Source organism: Triticum aestivum, chromosome 5D, assembly GCF_018294505.1.
Source record: "Triticum aestivum cultivar Chinese Spring chromosome 5D, IWGSC CS RefSeq v2.1, whole genome shotgun sequence".
Classification (NCBI taxonomy): Eukaryota; Viridiplantae; Streptophyta; class Magnoliopsida; order Poales; family Poaceae; genus Triticum; species Triticum aestivum.
Window position 1 is genome coordinate 374148851 of NC_057808.1, and position 19973 is coordinate 374168823.

The 19973-nt window shown below is 49.0% G+C and overlaps 2 protein-coding genes across 3 annotated transcripts; one reads left to right on the plus strand and one right to left on the minus strand.

Annotated features, from left to right (window-relative positions):
* The first annotated feature begins 10749 nt into the window (after positions 1–10749).
* Positions 10750–15813, plus strand: LOC123121883 (uncharacterized). Of its 2 annotated transcripts, none has more exons than XR_006459927.1 (2): positions 10750–10956; positions 15404–15813. XR_006459927.1 is itself a non-coding variant. In XM_044541978.1 (2 exons), exon 2 carries the CDS (start codon positions 12463–12465, stop codon positions 13567–13569), a length of 1107 nt encoding a protein of 368 aa, XP_044397913.1. In that variant the 5' UTR covers positions 10774–10956; positions 12424–12462; the 3' UTR covers positions 13570–13652. The 2 variants fall into 2 exon arrangements, 1 of the variants encoding a protein (XP_044397913.1); XM_044541978.1 differs by lacking the exon at positions 15404–15813 and adding an exon at positions 12424–13652 and having other exon boundaries at positions 10774–10956.
* A 588-nt stretch (positions 15814–16401) lies between these two features.
* Positions 16402–18033, minus strand: LOC123121882 (uncharacterized). Its single transcript, XM_044541977.1, has 2 exons — positions 17830–18033; positions 16402–17737 (listed from the first exon to the last, which is right to left on the minus strand). Exon 2 carries the CDS (start codon positions 17689–17691, stop codon positions 16573–16575), a length of 1119 nt encoding a protein of 372 aa, XP_044397912.1. The 5' UTR covers positions 17692–17737; positions 17830–18033; the 3' UTR covers positions 16402–16572.
* Positions 18034–19973: the final 1940 nt, after the last annotated feature.

A 19973-nucleotide genomic window follows, 5' to 3' on the forward strand; every position in this document is an offset into this window, starting at 1 on the left:
AACAGAAAAGGAAATAAACAAATAAAAGGAAAACAGAAACAGCCAAAAGAAAAAAAAGGGAGCAGGCCCCCCCCCCCACTGGACCCGTGGCCCATCTGCACCGCACCCCCGCACCCCCGAACCCCGGCCCAAGCTGGGCCGCCACCCGCGCCCCGCGCCCCGGCCCAGCCCACTCTCCCCCTCGCCCCTTCCCTGTTCCCCCGACCGGGGGCGGAACAGTGGCCGTCCCCGCCGCACCCCCTCGCCGGCAACGGGGAGGATAAGGGCGCCAGCTCCCCCGCCTCCTCGGGCCTCTCTCCCACTCGCCCCCGCTCTCCCTCGGCCTCTGCGCCTTCTCCCCCGCCAGATCCCCCTCCCTCTCCCCTCCGTTCCCCACTGCCCGAGAGCGCGCGCCGCCGTTCACCGTAGTTCCCGCGGCCACCGTGCCCAGATCGCCCCGACGACGTGCCCGAACGACTCCCCGCCGTCGACTACGCCGACTGCGCCATCGGGAACGAGCCGAGCGCCACTGCATCGACCTCCCCGAGCTCGTCTTCCCCGCACGGCCGCCGTCGATCGTCGCCGACTCCGGCTACCCCGCGCCCTCCCCGAGCTCGCTGCCACTCCCTACGGCTCCGCTGTGAGCTCCCGCATCTCCTCCCCCTCTCCGTTAGCTCGCCCGCGCTCCGTAGCTGCTCCCCCCACGCGCGCCCGAACGCCGCGCCGCGGAGCTCGCCGCCGGCGGGTCTCCGGTGGCCAAATGGTCACGGGGTCAAGCCCGTTGCACTCCCCGCCGTACGTAGATGCCCCCTAGCCCATACGCTTGCTCGTTTGCCCGCCGTAGCCGCGTTTCCGTCGGGCACCCGCAGCACCTCGCCGCCGGCGAGCTCGTAGCGGTCGTCTCCGGCCGTTCCAGCCCCTCCGACCACCGCTGTTGGACGCGCGACGTCGAGCCGCGTCGAACGCGCCCAGCCCCGCCCCCGCAAACCCACTGTGGGTGAAACCCGTACCCCTCCCGAGCCGCGCCGCCGTGCGTTTGGTCGCCGGCGTTGCTCCGGCGCAGGCCGCCGACGTGGCTGGCCTGGGGCCACCCCAGTGCCCCTGCCAGTGGCCCCCACGGGCCCCAGTTGACTGGGTTGACCCAGTCAACTGCTGACTGGGCAGGCCCAGTCACTGACATGCGGGCCCCGCCGCAGAAATTAAAAAAAAATGTTTTATAAATAAAATAATTAGTTTAACTAAACACTCACTGACATGTGGGCCCACCCCTCTAATTATACTGTTAGATTAGTTTAAATAGATATTAGACTAACAGAGGCTGACATGTGGGTCCCACTGGACCCACCTGTCTGGTTTGACTGGTCAGCCGACCAGTTGACCTGCTGACGTCAGCATTACCTCATGCTGACGTCATAATTCATTTTTCTGAATATAAATAATTCCAGAAATTCAAATAAACTTTGAAAATTCATATCTTTTAAACCGGAACTCGGATGAAAATGTTTTCTATATGAAAGTTGCTCAGAACGACGAGACGAATCCGAATACGCAGTCCGTTCGTCCACCACACCTCCCTAACCTATCGAATTAGCAACTTTCCCCCTCCGGTCCGTCTGTCCGAAAACGCGAAACATCGGGAATACCTCCCGGATGTTCCCCCCCTTCCCCGGTACCACCTACTGTCGCGTTAGGACACCCCTAGCACCGCTCATTGTCATGTCACGCATCGTCATGCTTATGTTTGCATTGTATTTACTGTTTCTTCCCCCTCTTCTCTCCGGTAGACTACGAGACCGACACTGCTGCTGCCCAGTTCGACTACGGAGTCGATGACCCCTCCTACTTGCCAGAGCAACCAGGCAAGCCCCCCCCCTTGATCACCAGATATTGCCTACTCTACTCTCTACTACTTGCATTAGAGTAGTGTAGCATGTTACTACTTTCGATATCCTATTCAGATGCATAGCCTATCCTTGCTACTACAGTTGTTACCTTTACCTGCAATCCTACATGCTTAGTCTAGGATGCTAGATTTCCATCAGTGGCCCTACATTCTTGTCCGTCTGCTGTGCTATACTATCGGGCCGTGATCACCTGGGCGGTGATCACGGGTATATACTTATATACTATATACATGACACATGTGATGACTAAAGTCGGGTCGGCTCGTAGGAGTACCCGCAAGTGGATCTTTGTGGCGGAGCGACAGGGCAGGTTGAGACCGCCTAGGTGAGAGGTGGGCCTGGCCCTGGTCGGCGTTCGCGAATACTTAACACGCTTAACGAGATCTTGGTATTTGATCTGAGTCTGGCCATTTGGTCTATACGCACTAGCCATCTACGCGGGAGTAGTTATGGGTATCCCGGCGTCGTGGTATCAGCCGAAGCTCTTTTGACGTCAGCGACTGAGTGGCGCGCGCCGTGTTGGACCGCTTTGACGTAACCGCCGTGATCGTGTGGGTTGCTAGGTCTGCTCGCGGCCGCGTTCGCAACGTGCAGGTGTGCATAGGGCGATGGGCCCAGACCCCTGCGCGCATAGGTTTAGACCGGCGTGCTGGCCTCTCTGTTGAGCCTAGGTGGGGCTGCGACGTGTTGATCTTACGAGGCCGGGCATGACCCAGAAAAGTGTGTCCGGCCAAATGGGATCGAGCGTGTTGGGTTATGTGGTGCACCCCTGCAGGGAAGTTTATCTATTCGAATAGCCGTGTCCCTCGGTAAAAGGACGACCCGGAGTTGTACCTTGAGCTTATGACAACTAGAACTGGATACTGAGTAAAATACACCCTTCCAAGTGCCAGATACAACCCGGTGATCGCTCTCTAACAGGGCGACGAGGAGGGGATTGCCGGGTAGGTTTATGCTATGCGATGCTACTTGGAGGACTTCAATCTACTCTCTTCTACATGCTGCAAGATGGAGATGTCCAGAAGCGTAGTCTTCGACAGGGCTAGCTATCCCCCTCTTATTCCGGCATTCTGCAGTTCAGTCCACTGATATGCCTCTTTACACATATACCCATGCATATGTAGTGTAGCTCCTTGCTTGCGAGTACTTTGGATGAGTACTCACGGTTGCTTTTCTCCCTCCTTTCCCCTTTCTATACCGGATTGTCGCAACCAGATGCTGGAGTTCAGGAGCCAGACGCCACCGTCGACGACGACACCTACGACACTGGAGGTGCCTACTACTACGTGCAGGCCGCTGACGACGACCAGGAGTAGTTAGGAGGTCCCAGGCAGGAGGCCTTGCCTTTTCGATCGTTGCTACTTTTGTGCTAGCCTTCTTAAGGCAAACTTGTTTAACTTATGTCTGTACTCAGATATTGTTGCTTCCGCTGACTCGTCTATGATCGAGCACTTGTATTCGAGCCCTCGAGGCCCCTGGCTTGTATTATAATGCTTGTATGACTGATTTATGTTGTAGAGTTGTGTTGTGATATCTTCCCGTGAGTCCTTGATCGTGATCGTACACATTTGCGTGCATGATTAGTGTACGGTCAAATCGGGGGCGTCACAGAAGTTGACTGGGACGACATCCACAAGTTCCTACACTTTATTGATCGTCTTGAGGTCCTTGTGGGGCGTTTCAATGGTGGAAGGCCACGTGGGATATGTGTGCCACTGCTGCACTCGTTGAACAGGTCCAACTCTGTCAAGAAACTTATGGTACGAGCTGTTTTCTGTTATATATGTTGTTCATAAACTATTGCTTATACACAGTTTTACAGTTGTGATCTTCTTGAAACAGAAACTGCCCAGTTCTATTGTTCCTATACAGATGCCTGACCATTGTCGGGTCAGACTTGCATTTGGTCACAACATGATGTTTATGTCGACCTACTCCATTCCCCTTGGAGGTGAAAAGATACTTATTCATGGGTGGTCTCAAATAATGAAGGCCCGTCCATCTTGGAGAATAGGACAGAAGATTATGTTCCTGCTTTTCCATGGCTCTAAAGCGAATATCCTGTTTATTGACCACATTGCGAGATGAAGCCGCTTTTAGAAGGTTGTGGATGCGCGGGGTGGCGCCTGGGCCTTGTCCTGGGGCTTGGCGGCCTCACCCTTGGTTAACTGTAGGCAAAGTAGCACTGTTCGAGGCGTGCTTTGTACGGTTGAACCTGTATAAGTACTCATACTGCTTTCACCTATGGTTGTTAAGTGCCCCTGCTGGTTTCAGTTAAGGTTGTTAAGTACTCCTGCTGCTTTTACAGTCTGTCGTGTTTCTTCAGTCCTGTCTTCCTCCAGCCGCCAAAACCAAACCAGCGCCCGCGGGGCCGCCTGCTTCCGCCTCCCACGGCTGGCTGCGCCTCAGCGCACGCATCGTGGCCCACCGTCTCCTAAATCGTTAACGCTGACGTCCGAGGCCTCGCCGTTGTCCTTCGCGCGCTTTGGTGCGCTCGCCGCGGCACCGCCCTCTCGCATTGTCAACATGGTCAACAAACAACAGGAATCGGCAGAAGTACGTGGAGAGGATGACAGTACGGGCCCACCATGTCAGCGTTTGGAAAAATAAAATGCTTCCTCCTAGTGTTTTCCTGACATCTCGGACCCACGACATTGTGGGCGTATATAGTCAATAGACAAGAGAACAACACAAGATCGGCTGACACCTGAGACGTAGCTGCTCGAGCAGTATTTTTTTTGTTATTGTTGAGACGGAGCAGGGTTTGAACTGGGTTGTGGCCCGTCTAGCCCAGGCTTATATCTTATGTTCACCATGTGAACAGCCCAGCTATTTTTTCTTTGTGAAAATGAACCCAGTTTATTTTTTCTGAAGAATACCTAATCCAGGCCTATTTATTTTTCTACGCCCTGATGGGCTGCAACTCTTTCAAGACGCCTACAAATCTTGAAAGTAATATGAAATTGGTTGTAAATATAAAAACAGATGACAAATTGGCAATTACTTTATACTTTCTAAAAAAATTCACATTTTCATATTCCTATTTCATTGGGCATTAACCTAATTCAAATATATCTTCAAAGTACTTTAAATCTGGCTCGACATTTCGGTATTAAAAATAGTTTGGAACCCACAGATATATGTGAAATTGGCCCTGGCCAACCAAAAAACGGACTGCAATAAATTGCATAAGAAGTCGCAATGAGCTATATATAAATTATTAAAAAAAGAGGGAATGGTCTGACTTATGGGCCTATTAAGTTGACGCGTATGCAAGATTTTTTTAGTTATTATATACGTCAACAAACAATTCTAGCTGACTTAATGGCCGTCGTGTTTCTTCAATCTCTGATCTTCTTGCTCCAGCCGCCAAATCCAGCGCCGGCGGGACCGCCTGCTCCCTCCTCCCGTGCAGGCCTCACCGCCCCCTACTACTCCCATCGCTGGCAAGGGCATCCCTCTACTCACCCACACCCCATGTTATTCTGCGGTGACGGCAGCCTCACACCACAGCCGAACCAGTGAACCTCGTACTCCTCTCCGCGTGGGCATCCACTGCAGCGTCTTCCCTGGCTCCGCGTCGTCCCCTTCCTAGGCCTCGTCGTCGTACACCGCCATGGTGCTCTCAGCGCGGCATAGTCAACGTGGTCAAGGAACGACTTCCATCGGAAGAGTACTGTCCTGGAGAGGCTGACAGCTGGGTCCACTGCAACCGCAAGGAAGTGCCTCCTTATTATGCGGAAAATAATTATTCCTCCATTTGACAGCAGGGACCCACCAGACGGGCCACCGTATTTGGCGAAAAAAACGTTTCCCCCCTGACTGTTGGGACCCACCGGACGGGCCACAGTATTTCGCGAAAAAAACGTTCCCCCCGCTGTCAGTTCGGACCCACCGGAAGTGCCTCCTTATTACGCACAAAAAATGAATACTCCCCCTGCTAGCTGGGATCCAGTATAGTGGGAGGCTGACTTGTGGGCCTACTAAGTTGACAGGGACGGAGGGCTTTGTCAACTTAGTCAATATGCACGATTCCAGCTCCATTGACCGTACGATGTCCATCCAACTGCCGTAGTGCTTCTTCAACCTCTGGTCTTCTTGCTCCAGCCGCCCAAACCAGCGCCGGTCGTGCCTCGTGCTCCTGCCTCCCGTGGCCGGCTGCGATGTCGCGGAGGCCTCACCGCCCCCTACTACTCCCACCGCTGGCCAGGCCATCCCTCTACTCACCCACACCCCCTGTTATTCTGCGGCGACGGCAGCCTCACACCGCAGCCGAACCAGTGAACCCTCATACTCCTCTCCGCGTGGGCATCCACTGCCGCGTCTTCCCTGGCTCCGCGTCGTCCCCTTCCTAGGCCTCGTCGTAGTCCACCGCCTTGGTGCTCTCGGCGCGGCGTGGTCAATGTGGTCAACGACCGACTTCCATCGGAAGAGTATTGTACGTGGAGAGGCTGACAGCTGGGTCCACAGCCGCAGCAAGGAAGTGCCTCCTTATTACGTGCAAAATAACCTGACAGCGGGGACTCACCGGACGGGCCACCGTATTTCATGAAAAAACATTTCCCCCTGACTGCTGGGACCCACCAGCTACATCTTCGCACGCAAGGAAGTGCGTCCGGGCAAAAAAATGATTCGCCCCCCTGACTGCTGAGACCCACCAGCTACATCTTCGCACGCAAGGAAGTGCCTGACAGTCGGGACCCACCTGATCGAAGCGTACGTAGTGTTGTCATTCTGGTCGCGAACGTGTACGTACATACTGGTCGATGTAGAGGCGCGCACGTGTCGTAGTAGAGGCGCGCACGTAGCATGTACACGTACGTACAGTGGCCACAGTGCAAGAAAGTAAATACGGCCACGTATGTACATACGGGCGGGGTCTCGAACGCCTACTCGCGCGTACGTATGGCCGGGGCTCGTGTACATGGCTGGGTTGGAACGGAGAAACAGCATCGTCGTCGTGTTCATGGGGAGCCAACCGGCTGGGTCGGAACAGAATGCGTCATCGTGTTCATCGGGAGGGCTTGGACGGAACAGCCGATGGAAACGAGGCCTGGCGTACCACAGAACGGAGGAAACGGCCTTGTGTTCGACCGGCCATGTTCGAAACGGGATCCTGTTCATCGGGAGGGGTCTGGCGTACCGCAAAACGGAGGAAACGGACCTCCTACGGTCGAAATGGGGGTCCTGTTGATCGGGAGGGGTGTGGCGTACCGCAAAACGGGACTCCACGGGATACTGTTCATCTCCACCATCGACCCCCTCCAGCCTCCACGGGCTACTGTTCATCCACCGTTGACCTCGGGCTCCTGTTCATTCAGCCTCCACTGCGCGCTACTCCACCGGCTACTGTTCAACCATCCCTCTCCACGGCTCCTGTTTAACCACCTCTCCACGGGCTACTGTTCATCCAGCCCTCCACCGTCTACTGTTCATCCTGCCCTTCACAGGGTGGTCCTGTTCATCCATCCCTCCACGGGGTCCTGTTCATCCAGCCCCAACCGGCTCGATCGATCGGGGTCCTGTTCATCCAGAGGCAACACCACGGGGTCCTGTTCATCCACCCCCACCGGGAACTGTTCATCCAAACCCCCAGCAATGCTCACTGTTCATCCAGAGGCAACACCACGGGGTCCTGTTCATCCACCCCCACCGGGAACTGTTCATCCAAACCCCCAGCAACGCTCACTGTTCATCCAGAGGCAGCATCGACCGGCTTCAGTTAGCAGTAGTAGCGAAGGAATTGCTCGATCGGGTTCAGTTAACAGCCATCCGATTGCTCGGGTTCAGTAACGCGTAGCCTGCAGTGCAATCGCTCGGGTTCAGTTAGAGCCCAAAGCCTCGCACCCACGCGCGTGCGTGTATGAGAGAAACGCGCATCACTCGGCCCCAACCACCCACCGTAACCAGGAACACCCCGATATTTTCCTCGCCCTCACTTCTACCACGGTTTTTTCCGTCATGGACGGCCCAAAGAATGTAATGCAGCTGCGTCTCTGGCCCGCCCAGGACGAAAAGCCCATTTTCTGTCATGATTTTTTGTCATAGAAGTAGGACGACACCACATCTATGATGATACCGTGTTTTGTCACAATTATTGTCATAGAAGTGTCATAAGTATGACAGAAAAAAATTTCGTTCGGCCCAAAATGTCACGAATGTGTCTTTTTTTTGTAGTGGTTGCTTGAGAGAGACCATCTTCATCCTACACCTCCCACAGATTGATAAACCTTAGGTCATCCACTTGAGGGAAAATTGCTACTATCTTACAAAACTCTGCGCTTGGAGGCCCAACACGAGTCTACAAGAATAAAGTTGTGTAGTAGACATCAGTGTCCACCAGCGTCATTCGAAAAAGATTGTCCGCCAGGACCCTTTCCAAAGATTACTTGAAATTCATTGACCATATCAAGTACATCATCACCAGTACGGAGGACAGACTTATTCCGGTGATCGGCCTCACCTTTGAAATGCTTGCCTTTCTTTATTAAGGCATGCTTGGTCAGAAGAAATTGAGGATGTCCCAGGTACACATTCTTCTTGCATTTGTTCAAATATATACTTTCAGTCTCATGTAAACAGGGCGTGCATGCGTTGTATCCCGTGTTTGTCTGTCCTGAAAGGTTACTAAGAGCAGGTCAATCATTGATAGTTACAAACAGCAATGCTCATAGGTCAAATTCCTGTTGTTTGTGCTCATCCCACACACGTACACCTTTTTTATCCCACGACTGTATAAGTTCTTCAACTAATGGCCTTAGGTACACATGAATGTCGTTGCCGGGTTGCTTAGGGCCTTGGATGAGCACTGACATCATAATAAACTTTCGCTTCATGCACAACCAAGGAGGAAGGTTATAGATACATAGAGTCACAGGCCAGGTGCTATGATTGCTGCTCTGCTCCCCAAAAGGATTAATGCCATCTACACTTAAACCAAACCATAAGTTCCTTGCATCACCTGCAAAATCCGGCCACTTTCTCTCGATTTTTCTCCACTGCGACCCATCATCGGGTACTCTCAACTTCCCATCTTTCTTACGGTCTTCTTTGTGCCATCGCAACAACTTGGCATGCTCTTTGTTTCTGAATAGACGTTTCAACCGTGGTATTATAGGAGCATACCACATCACCTTGGCAGGAACCCTCTTCCTGGGGCGCTCGCCCTCAACATCACCAGGGTCGTCTCATCTGATCTTATACCGCAATGCACCGCATACCGGACATGCATTCAAATTCTCGTACTCCTCACCGCGGTAGAGGATGTAGTCATTAGGGCATGCATGTATCTTCTGCACCTGTAATCCTAGAGGGCAGAGAACCTTCTTTGCTTCGTACGTACTATTAGGCAATTCATTATCCTTTGGAAGCTTCTTCTTCATTATTTCAGTAGCGAACCAAATCCCTTGTCAGATACACCATTCTCTGCCTTCCATTGCAGTAATTCATGTGTGGTACCGAGCTTTGTGTTGCCATCTTTGCAATTTGGGTACAACCCTTTTTTGTGATCCTCTATCATGCGCTCGAACTTCAACTTACTCCTTTCACTTTCGGATCCTCTATGTGCATCAACAATGACCCGACGGAGATTATCATCGGGCACATCTGGTGCCTCTTGATCTTCAGCTTCCCCCTCTTCTTCAGCAGTATCACCGTATTCAGGGAACATAGGATAGTTGTCATCATCTCCTTCTTCGCCGTCTTTCATCATAACCCCTCTTTCTCCGTGCTTGGTCCAAACATTATAGTGTGGCATGAAACCCTTCTCAAGCAGATGGAAGTGAAGGGTTTTCGAGGAAGAGTAATTCTTCGTATTCCCACAGACAGTACATGGACATAAAACCATTCTGCTTGTTTTCCTCAGCCACTTCGAGAAAATTATGCAGGCCTGTAATGTAGTCGGAGGTGCGTCCATCACTGTACATCCACTGCCGGTTCATCTGCGTGCATTACATAATGAAGTGTATCAAAAACCATTATGGAACATCATGAATAGAGAAATGACCAAATTAATACAAGTTCATCATCACATTAAAACCAAACTACAGTAGTGATCAAATGTCATTACTGAAAAAATAAATACATAAAGTTCATACATAATTCTCATAGAACAACATACAACTCTCTAGAGCATCTAATTAAAACATACATTGAAACTAACATACAACTATGTAAAACATTTAAATGCAATAACAAATGCGATCAAAATTATAACTAAGGTAACAATTGATCCAACAGCATAATGATACCAAGCCTCATTATTAATGACATATTTTCTAATCTTTCTAATCGTCTAAATCTCCCTGCGCCGCCGCCGCCTCCCTCTCTCGTTGTCGGCGTCGTCGCAACTTTCCGGCCACGTTCTCCGCCTTGCATGACGGAGCCGCTGAAGGGACATCGACGGACGAGGCGGACTGCGTCTCCGTCGTGGCGGTCAGGGACAGAACAGGTGGTGAGGATGGGGAGCGAGGGTGGAGGATGGCGAGGGCTCGGGTGCAGAAAGGCTTGGAGGGCGGCGGGAGCATGAGGAAGGGTTTGATGGATTTGATGCAATTGGAGATGAGGTCGTGTTGTCGGGTCCGACATGACAGGCGCCCCATATCCGTCCCATATTTGGTGTAGAAATGAGGGGTGCCGGTCAGTCCAGACATTTGAGGCCAGTTTAACGAGCACATCTGGGTTGAAAAATCGTGACCCGGGCCCGCTGCGTGTATGAGGCCGGTTTGAGACGCGCAGCTGTGGTTGCTCTAAAATCGTACTAACCCCTCAAACAAAAAAATAATCTAAAATCGTAATTCTGAAAAAAAAAAGGAACTAAAATCGTTCGACCGATCCGATCGATCTCCCGTGGGGAACGACCGTTCGACCGATCCCACCTCCCGAGCTGAAGTTTGGCAGTTATTCGCGGCCTTAAAAAAACTTCGGCCACTAGAACAATCTAGGTCCCTTAGAAATCTCATCTCGCCTCGCCTCCCCCTCCCCTCCCCTCCTCCGCCGCCTTTGTACCCCACTTTCCAGGCGCCGGCTTGTCAGATCCGGGCGCCGGCTTGTCAGATCCGGGCGCCAGCTTCAGGTATTCATTCATCCGAACCTCTCCCAGCCTAACCTTTCGTCTGTATACGATCTGCGCCCGTGGCTCATAGCTAGCTTAGCTCGGCTGGGCTATCTTTGCCTTAGCTGCCCGTTTGGTTCAGTGCCGTTGCTGGCAAGAGCCAGCAGCTGGCCGTTTGCCTGTGTCGAGGGCAAGCTAGCTCGTCTTGATATGAACCAAATACTAGTAAGTAGTAGCTTATAACAAGTGCATCATCACTACAATACCTTGAAAAACCAGTGAAACAGATAAATAGCTATAAGCAGATCAAGTTGTAAAATAGTCATGCAAAAATTCAGCGCAACTTTATGATGATTATTTTAACACACTGACTGATAAAGAATCTGAGTAAAAAGCTTATTGTTCAGGAATGAGTAACTCTGTGACATCATTACATGCCTGCATGAGGAGGCACGGTCATTATCTCCCTAGGAGACGATGCCGGAAGACATACAAAATAATCCTGAAAGTTTGCAGTGAAATGAATCACACAGCAGGAGGAACGGGAACGTATTCAGGAAAGTTATCACCGATCCAGCACCGCACAAACTCTTGAATAGCAGCCATCGGTCTCCCCTTCAACATGGAAGCCACTTGTTCATTGGTGGCCGCAGATGTCTGTAGCGCAAGTCGGATGAAGAGAGGGTATTCTTCAATGTCATCAGTTATTTTGAATAAATTCTCATTCGGGTTGGTACGTGTGTGTAACGCATAGTATCCGACATATCACGCAGAGACCGTGTCATGTCTTGAGCTGCACTCTCATCACACTTCACCCACTTACCTTTATCACGTTTGTCACCTCTAGGACGCTTCGAAGACGAGCATTCATTAGTGGTGTCGTCAGGAACACAATCTGAATCATCATGTGTTGCAGGATCAACCTTAACATCACTCACATTCTTCTCGGTATCACCAATAAAATCCTTGTCACGGGCATGAACACGGTCATAGGGTGTTTGAAGGACCGTGAACTCTCCGGTAGCATGCTTATCCTGAAATATGAACTCCATCTAATCAAAGTTGGCAATAGGCACATTGATATATTTCCCCCTTTTGTCTTTGGTCTGGAAGAGAGAAGTAGCACGAAAATGTTAGTTAGTTACAAAAGATAAAATATGATACTGGATGGAAATATAATTTGACAAAATTTAAATGTAGCGCTCACATTCTTCAACCAAACACACCCTTGATCTTAGGTTTTGCTAGAGCACGTCTAGATGTGCCCTAAGTATTGCACATCAAAGTGTAAGTCCTATGTCATTGATTTTACTCGGAGATTCATGCAGGTATTTTCCTTTTTCTTTTGCTTTTCCTTTTTATGTTGATTGAGTCACTTAGATTTGCAGTAATTAGACAGACCCTTTGATCTTTCTATTTAGAGTAATCCTGATATTTTAGTTTTTGACAAGTGTTAATGCTACTGTACTAACTTTTTCCTTTTGATAGCCACGATATTCAACTACTGCGTGTGTTAAATTCTCGAGGATGATGAATCGTCAGTTTGCGAATATGATAGTACACAATTACCCCAAGGGAGTTTATTCCCTGCGCCGTATCAACCTCATGGAGCATCTCTTCTACCCTTCAACAGAAGCTGCCCAAAAAGCAGAAGCCAATAAGAAGGGATGGTTATCCACCATGTTGAAAGGGAGCCCCAAGCAGCGTCTGCCCAAGACGAACATCAACTTCTCATCACTGCCTAACATGGCCGACTTAACGGCCAGGCATTTCTTCTCCCTGCTGAAAGGGCAGGGGGAGGGCTCTGTCATCTTCGTCAGCCCTAACGTCCACACGATGATGTACGACACTAGCACGGACTTCGTCTTTGGCATGCCCCAAGCCAACTTCTGTAAGCAGAGCGACTCAATCTCCCTGTCCATCACTCGGCGGGGCTATGGCCAAGAATACCACGAGCTCTATGTCATAGGCAAAGGAGAGGACGGTGGCTTGTTCGAGGTCTTGAACTATACCAGGACAACTGATCTGAGCAAACCGCCTTGGTACTGGCGACCTCTGCCCTGCCCGCCATTGTTTCCGCAGTGCCTGCCTGGCGGCAACAGCAAAGCTTGTGCTCCATCTTCAGCGGTCGTGTTGGATGCCACCACAATATGTGCCTCATCCGTGGATGCCGGAGCCTGCGCCTTCTTTGACACGGTAACCCGTGAGTGGAGACAGGCTGGCAGCTGGGTGCTGCCCGTCCACGGTGCGGCAGAGTATATCCCTGAGTTTGGCCTCTGGTTTGGCCTCGACGATGCCATTGGCAACCCCAACCATTGCCTGCGTGCTTTTGACTTTGATTCCTCCAGGCAACCAGTGGTGCGGCACTCCTGGAACTATCTCAGTCGCCTGCCGGATGAGTGGTTGCCACGGCAGAGGCACCTGCTAAACATGGGCTCAGGCAAGTTCTGCATCACCACCAGCTTTCGAAATCTCTCGAGGCACACCTCGTGCACACCACTTGATGGTGTGGTCAATGAGCTTACCGTCTTGACTGGCGTGGAGGTGGTGCGCGATATCAATGGTTTCCAGATCATCAAGCACAAGTCTGAATGTTACAGCTTGGAGGACAATAGAATCCACTGCGTGCTCTGAGGAAAACTTATCTACGTGTAACTGTTATTGGATGGATCCTTCCATGGTTTTTCTTCTCAGATGTGAATGAATATATTTTCTTAGCTTTTATCTCCATTGGGAAATAGGCAATGGATGGCTTAAAGAAGAAATGGAAGCATCATGCATGCTGTGCATCTTTCTTTATGAAATATTTTTTTTGGGTAAAATTTAGAAATTAAAATTGTTGGTGATGCTATCTGCTTAAATTCTAGCATATGTTTTAGTTTTTTTTTACCTCTGCGCTTGAGCCAACTAGTAAAATTTCATCTTGAGGATTTCTCCGTTGTTTCTCCTTCTACCTTTATCTCGAGTGGAGAATGCGCACCCGCCTTGGCCCCAGCAGACCATACCCGCGATTCTTTGTGTCAGTGAACTGTTTTGGTATGCTCGCTGCTTCGAAGAGTATTCGCACCATATGATTTTGTGACTTAAACTAGTTTATATTTTATTAATTAACTATTCATGCTCAAAGTTTGACACCATAGTACAGGGGACTCAATATACCCGGACCTGCTTTGATGCGCTTGTTATTTGGTGAGTTTATTTCGCTGGTTCTTCCACTTTCATGTTTTCATCGTGTTATGAGGCCGCCGCTATGAATCCGTCTGGTGGTAACTTTGGTCCTTGACTCTGATCGTTCTTGTTTAGTATTTTGTAGTATCTATACATTGTTCAGCGTGCGCGTATTGGCATTTTATAGAACTGTTTTTTGTTCATTGCCTGTTTTAGCTAATTAATACCCTCTACTATACGTGTATGGGCTGTTGGTTCTGGAGCGATAATACAGTGTTCACATAATTTATATGCCCAGAGTGATAATTTACAGGAATCTCAGGAGTCAGGACACTATAGTCTTCATTCTGCAGACAATTTACATGTGCAGGGCCTCTTGCTGAGTGCAATATCATACAAGACACCTATAGGATTTGGAATGAGCCTAGTCTTCCTCAATAAAAAGATATAAGTAGAAGGACGGCAAACATGAAACAGAGACAAGTATGATAGACCAATGAAATAGTCAAGGTCCTCCAGAAACAAAATATCAGTCTACTTAACAAGTGGTGGTGGAAACTTGATACTCAAGATGGTCTTTGGCAAGATATAGTTAAAGCAAAATGTCTTACGAGAGATTCTGTGGCCACGGTCAAAAGCAGATTCTCTGATTCCCCTATTTGGAAGGCTATTATGAAAGTAAAAGAGTGCTATATGGCTGGTAGGGATGTGCTTCTTGGTTCTGGTAATATTGCTAGACTGCAGATGTGCTCTTTTATTGTTGGGCTGGATATTACCTCTGATCCTGATAAGATTGTTTAGGCTTTGGGCCCCAAGCAGACTTTTACTACTAAGTTGATGTATGAACACAGAGAGAAATATCACGGGTTGTGGTTTTAAGTGGATTTGGAAAGCTAAAATTCCTTCTAAAATCCATATCTTCCTTTGGCAACTTTTTCAATATGCCGTGTTGACCAGGGATGTTATGAGCAGGAGAAATTGGACGGGGAATCCGCGCTGCTCTTTTTGCAGCGAGAAAAAGATGTCCCAGCATCTCTTCTTCTTATGCCCATTGGCTAGGGTGGTTTGGAGAACTGTGAGATCAGTCTTTGGCACCGAGTTGTGCCCTAACAACATTTGGCAGTTTTATTCGTGGTACTACAGTTTTTACCTGATGGGAGCAAATTCTACAGTTTTGGTCTCGCAGCTATATGCTGGGCCATTTGGAACTGTCGCAATGAAGCAATCTTTGAGTTTAAATTTCCTAAAATCCCTTTTGAGGTGGTGTTCTCTTCATGTGTATTTCTGGATTATGGGGCAGGTTTGCTGAAGAGTGATGACCAGGAGGCAATGTGGCGTGGGACAATGATGCTCAGGGAGAATGCGAAGAACATGATGTGTATCTGTGCTGCTGCTCAAGATGATGGTGCGATGGACTGAAGCTTGCACTGATGTATTTCCGTTATTCATTAATGAAAAGGGGTGATGTGCGGTTCAAAAAAAAAGTATTAACATTGCTGATGTAAGGATGGTCGGCACAGCTGCGGGTGAAACGTGACTAATATATATCCTGTGTGTTTGAGCTGAGAACTCACCTTGCTCCGTTATTGGTATTTGGTAGAGGTGACAGTTGTATTTGTGGGGCTTGGCAGATAGGATTAAAATTACATGTGTGTAACTGTAGGCACAGGAATTGCGATTGCTTGGAAAATAGTGGTCGATTTTGATTAACAGACTTGCGGGACATGAAACGGCGTAGTTAGTAACCTGGGGGAAATTAGGAACCCTAGATATGAAATGTCGATCCTGGAAGTGATTCAAGGGACATTGCTTCAGAGTTCAGATTGTCTGTCGAGGTGAATGGCCCGACGTCACCATTGGCACTGATGAGTGTGTGACTGTAGTTTCACAACTGGAGGCTCTCCTGCCAGTGGCGTGCGGATCATGCTGCGGTCATTAGAAAGAAGCCCAGCCCTGTTGTCCTGACGCATGTTCCATGGGTGTATATAAATAAAACTAATGGTATCACCAAGCAATGCAGCCAAAGCAATATAGAAGCAGATGTTCAATGTATAATTTTGTTGAATTGAGTTCCGCTTAAAGGAGGGTGTACTGAAGCATAAGTGATAGTAATTTTTACTCGAATCTCTGAATCATAGAACTGAACTGAGCCCTGCTCAAAGCCCTTACCTGAATCGTAGAACTGAAGCGAGCCCTGCTCAAACCCCCGGCTTCAGTTTATATATCTATCAGTGAGCATAAGGGCCCAAAATTCACAGTAAATGAGTAAAATGCCAGCTGCACACAGGCAAAAAAAAGTTTGATAATTTTGATTCAGTCATTTAAGATTCAAATAGAGAATCTTATATACGAGGACAGATGCGCATCCTGCAAAGTTTTGTTCATGGCCATAGCATATAATTTCGTTACGATCCCAGAAGAAATGAACCCCACACACATCTAGTCCCGAAGAAACAGACGAGTTTTGGCTCAGAGCACGCAGTGGATTTCAATGCCTTCAAGACGTTTAGACTTGTGGTTGATCATCTTGAGCCCGTCACCACTGCGCACAACCTCGACGCCCGTCAAGATGGTAAGGTCATTGACCACCATCTCATCATCTAGCCCGTGTAAAGGGTAGCATGGTGTGTGCCACTCGATATTTTGAAAGCTGGTGGCGATGCAGAACTTGCCTGAGCCAAGGTTGAGTAGGTGCCTCTGCCATGTCAACCACTTGTCGGACAGCGGATCAAGATAGTTCCAGGTGCGGTGCTCCACGGGTGGCCAGGAAGACAGGTCGAAGGCACCCAGACAGTGGTGGGTGTTGCCGACGGCAGCATTGACGCCAAACCAGAGGCCGAGTTCAGGGACGTACTCCGCCGCGCCATGGAAGGGCAGCGCCCAGCTTCCAGCCTTCCTCCACTCACCTTTCACCGTGTCAAAGGCATAGGCTCCGGTTTCCACAGACGACACACACAAAGTCGTCTCATCGACCACCGCCGCCGCGGAGGGGTGGATGACCTCTCTCCTGTGGAGGCTAGGCAGGTACGGTCCACGCATCGGCGGCGAGGGCAGATGTTGCCAGTGCCACCTCCGTTCAGTCCCAGCGGATGGACCCCCCCTGGCGGAGCCGTTCCTCCCGTACTCCAAGACCTCAAACAAGACATTGCTCGGTTCTTTGCTCAAGACATAGTGCTGTTCGTCGTCGTCTTGGCTCCCAGGCCTAGTCATGGACAAGGAGATTGAGTCCCTCTGTTTGCTGAAGTTAGTCTCGGGCATGGCGATGACGGCGTCCATGTCAATGTCGTACATCACGGGATTGGCGCAAGGGTCGGCGAACATGACACGGCCCTCTGCCTGCCCTTTCAGCAGGGAGAAGAAGTGCAAGTACGTTGCGCCCTCCATCTTTGGCGGCGTCGAGAAGTTGATCTTGTGCTCGGGCAGAGGCTCCAAGCTCGGGATCGCCGATGGCAGTCCCTTCTTGTTACTCGCCTTTTCTGCTGCTGCTGCTGAGCGGTGGAAGAGATGCTGCTTGAGGTTGACCCGGAGCAGCGAGTAAAATTTACTGCCGTAATCGCGCACTATGACGTTGGCGAACGCACGATTCATCGTCCTCGCCAAATTAACCGGGCGAGGCAGTAGTCGAGTATCCTGACTATCAAGAGATACGAGTTATACACATCTAAAAGTTGTTGAAACCAAATATATCTGGATTAATCTCAGTAGAAAGTTGTTGCAAGTTCTTACCTGAAGTAGCGGAATCAAATCCCGTATGCCTCCAATTCCAAATTTTACCTCTAGCTAAGACCCACCGAACGCGAATCAATTCTGGAAGCCCTGATGTGCCTAGCAGGATGAAAGGCGGCGGCGGCGGAGGCGGAGGAACGAGATCCTCTGACTTAGGAAGTTCTACTGCCGAGGGACGTCCTTCGCGCTGCACCGTCCATCAGCCATCGAACGATACGAGCAGAAACTACAGCCTGCGCCAGCTTTCTCGCTCGGGTGGGCAGAAGTAAGCGGCCCATCGGCCCAGTCCGACGCTAGCGAGAGGGAGACGAGGGAAGCGAGGGAAAAAGGCGCGAGAGGCCACAGAAACGGCGCCAAAGTTGATCGGAAGGAGATCCCCGGCGCTCAGCGGGGACGGTGCTCTGCTCCTCAATCTCACGTAAGTCTCCCTAGTCCTTTCTGATGGAAGAAGTAGCCTGCATGAATAAAACACTGAAATTGATTAAACTTCCACCATCAGATTGCTTTAGAACTTGATCAAATTTCCCTTTTTCTCATCGAAGAAGTAGCCTGCTGAACTCGGATCAGGCATCCCTTTTTCTGATGAAAGAAGCAGCCTGCTGAACTCGGATCAGGCATCCCTTTTTCTGATGAAAGAAGCAGCTTGCTGAACTCTGATCAAGCATTCCTTCTTCTAATGGAAGAAGTAACAGAGAGGGAAGAAGAGGCTGATACACTGCACCATGATTCCAATTCTAATAAGTATTTTTCTTATCCCAAGTAGACTGATTTTACTTGATTTTATTCTTATCCCAATTACTGCTACTCTTTGCTTATTCCCTTACAGAAATCTTTTTCCAGTACTATTAGTCCCAATATTTTGTATGCACTTCCACAAGTCTAATATTCATTTCATTTACATTACAGAGTTGTATTGCCTAGTTTGGTACCTCTTGTTGGCATGGAATTTAGAAATTCAGATGAGGCTTGGGCATTTTGGCTTACCTACAGTGGACAGAAAGGATCTGAGGTCAGAAAAAGGTATACAAACAAGAGGCCAACCGATGGCAAAGTTACATCATGTAGATTTGTTTGTGCATGTAGTGGTGCTGGACAAGTTGCAGGTGTTATAGTTTACAAGGACAATGGAAAAGAGTCTCAAGATTACAAGAACAATCTCAGCTTCACTCAACTGTTGATGGTAATCTTGCCCATATAGAGATGGTATTTTTTCAATAACAACTTATTTATTTAATTTACAGGGACCAATCACAGATGGCTGATGGACGGTGCAGCGCGAAGAACGTCCCTCGGCAGTAGAACTTCCCAAGTCAGCTTCCTATGGGGGACGCGGCTCGTCTGACGGAGACCTCCTTTTTCTTTTGAGGATCTGACGGAGACCTCCTATACAGCGCCGCTCACGCGCCCTCTCGCGTGGGCCGGCCCATCAAGCAACGTGCTTCCCTCGCGATTTCAGGCTTGGTTCGTTCGGTCCACGGTTGACCGTTGATTGGCTGACCATTGGCTTTTGTATTTTTTTTTTGCGAGGCGACCATTGGCTTTTGTAAGAAACAGTATCTGAAAAAGTTCGTTTCCCCCTCAAAAAAAATCTGAAAAAGTTCGTGCATTTAAGAAAATGTTTGTGCCTTTGAAACCGTTCACAGATTTGAAAAAAAATGGATTGATTAGAAAAAGTTCTACACTTGAAAAACGTTTGTGAAGTTAAAATAAATGTTCGTCAATTCAAAAATTGTTCATGAATTTGGAAAATATTTACGAATTAGAGCATTGAAGAAATTTTAATAGTGTTCATGAATTTCTAAAAATTATTCACGAATTTCATTTTTAATGAAATTGAAACTTTTTCAAGAATTAAGAAACATTTCATAAAATTAAAAAATAATCTTATATTTTAAAAATATGGAAGAATTTGAAAATTGTTCACCAAATTGAATAAACGTTCTCAAATGTTTAAAAATTATTCTCAAATTTCAAAAATGTTCATGAATTTTTTTGACAGAGTTATAAAAAGCTCAGAAATTTCAAAACTACTCATGATTTATGGAAAAAGTCACGAATTTGAAAAAAAATACAAAAATCTCTACTATCTATCTCTACTATCTAAAAGAAACGTAGTGTTCCGTTTCCCCTCTTACGTTCGTCAA

What these genes read in the sequence shown, in the direction of transcription:
- LOC123121883 (XM_044541978.1), top strand. Translation starts at nt 12,463, where the DNA reads ATGATGAATCGTCAGTTTGCGAATATGATAGTACACAATTACCCCAAG.
- LOC123121882 (XM_044541977.1), bottom strand. Translation starts at nt 17,691, where the DNA reads ATGAATCGTGCGTTCGCCAACGTCATAGTGCGCGATTACGGCAGTAAA.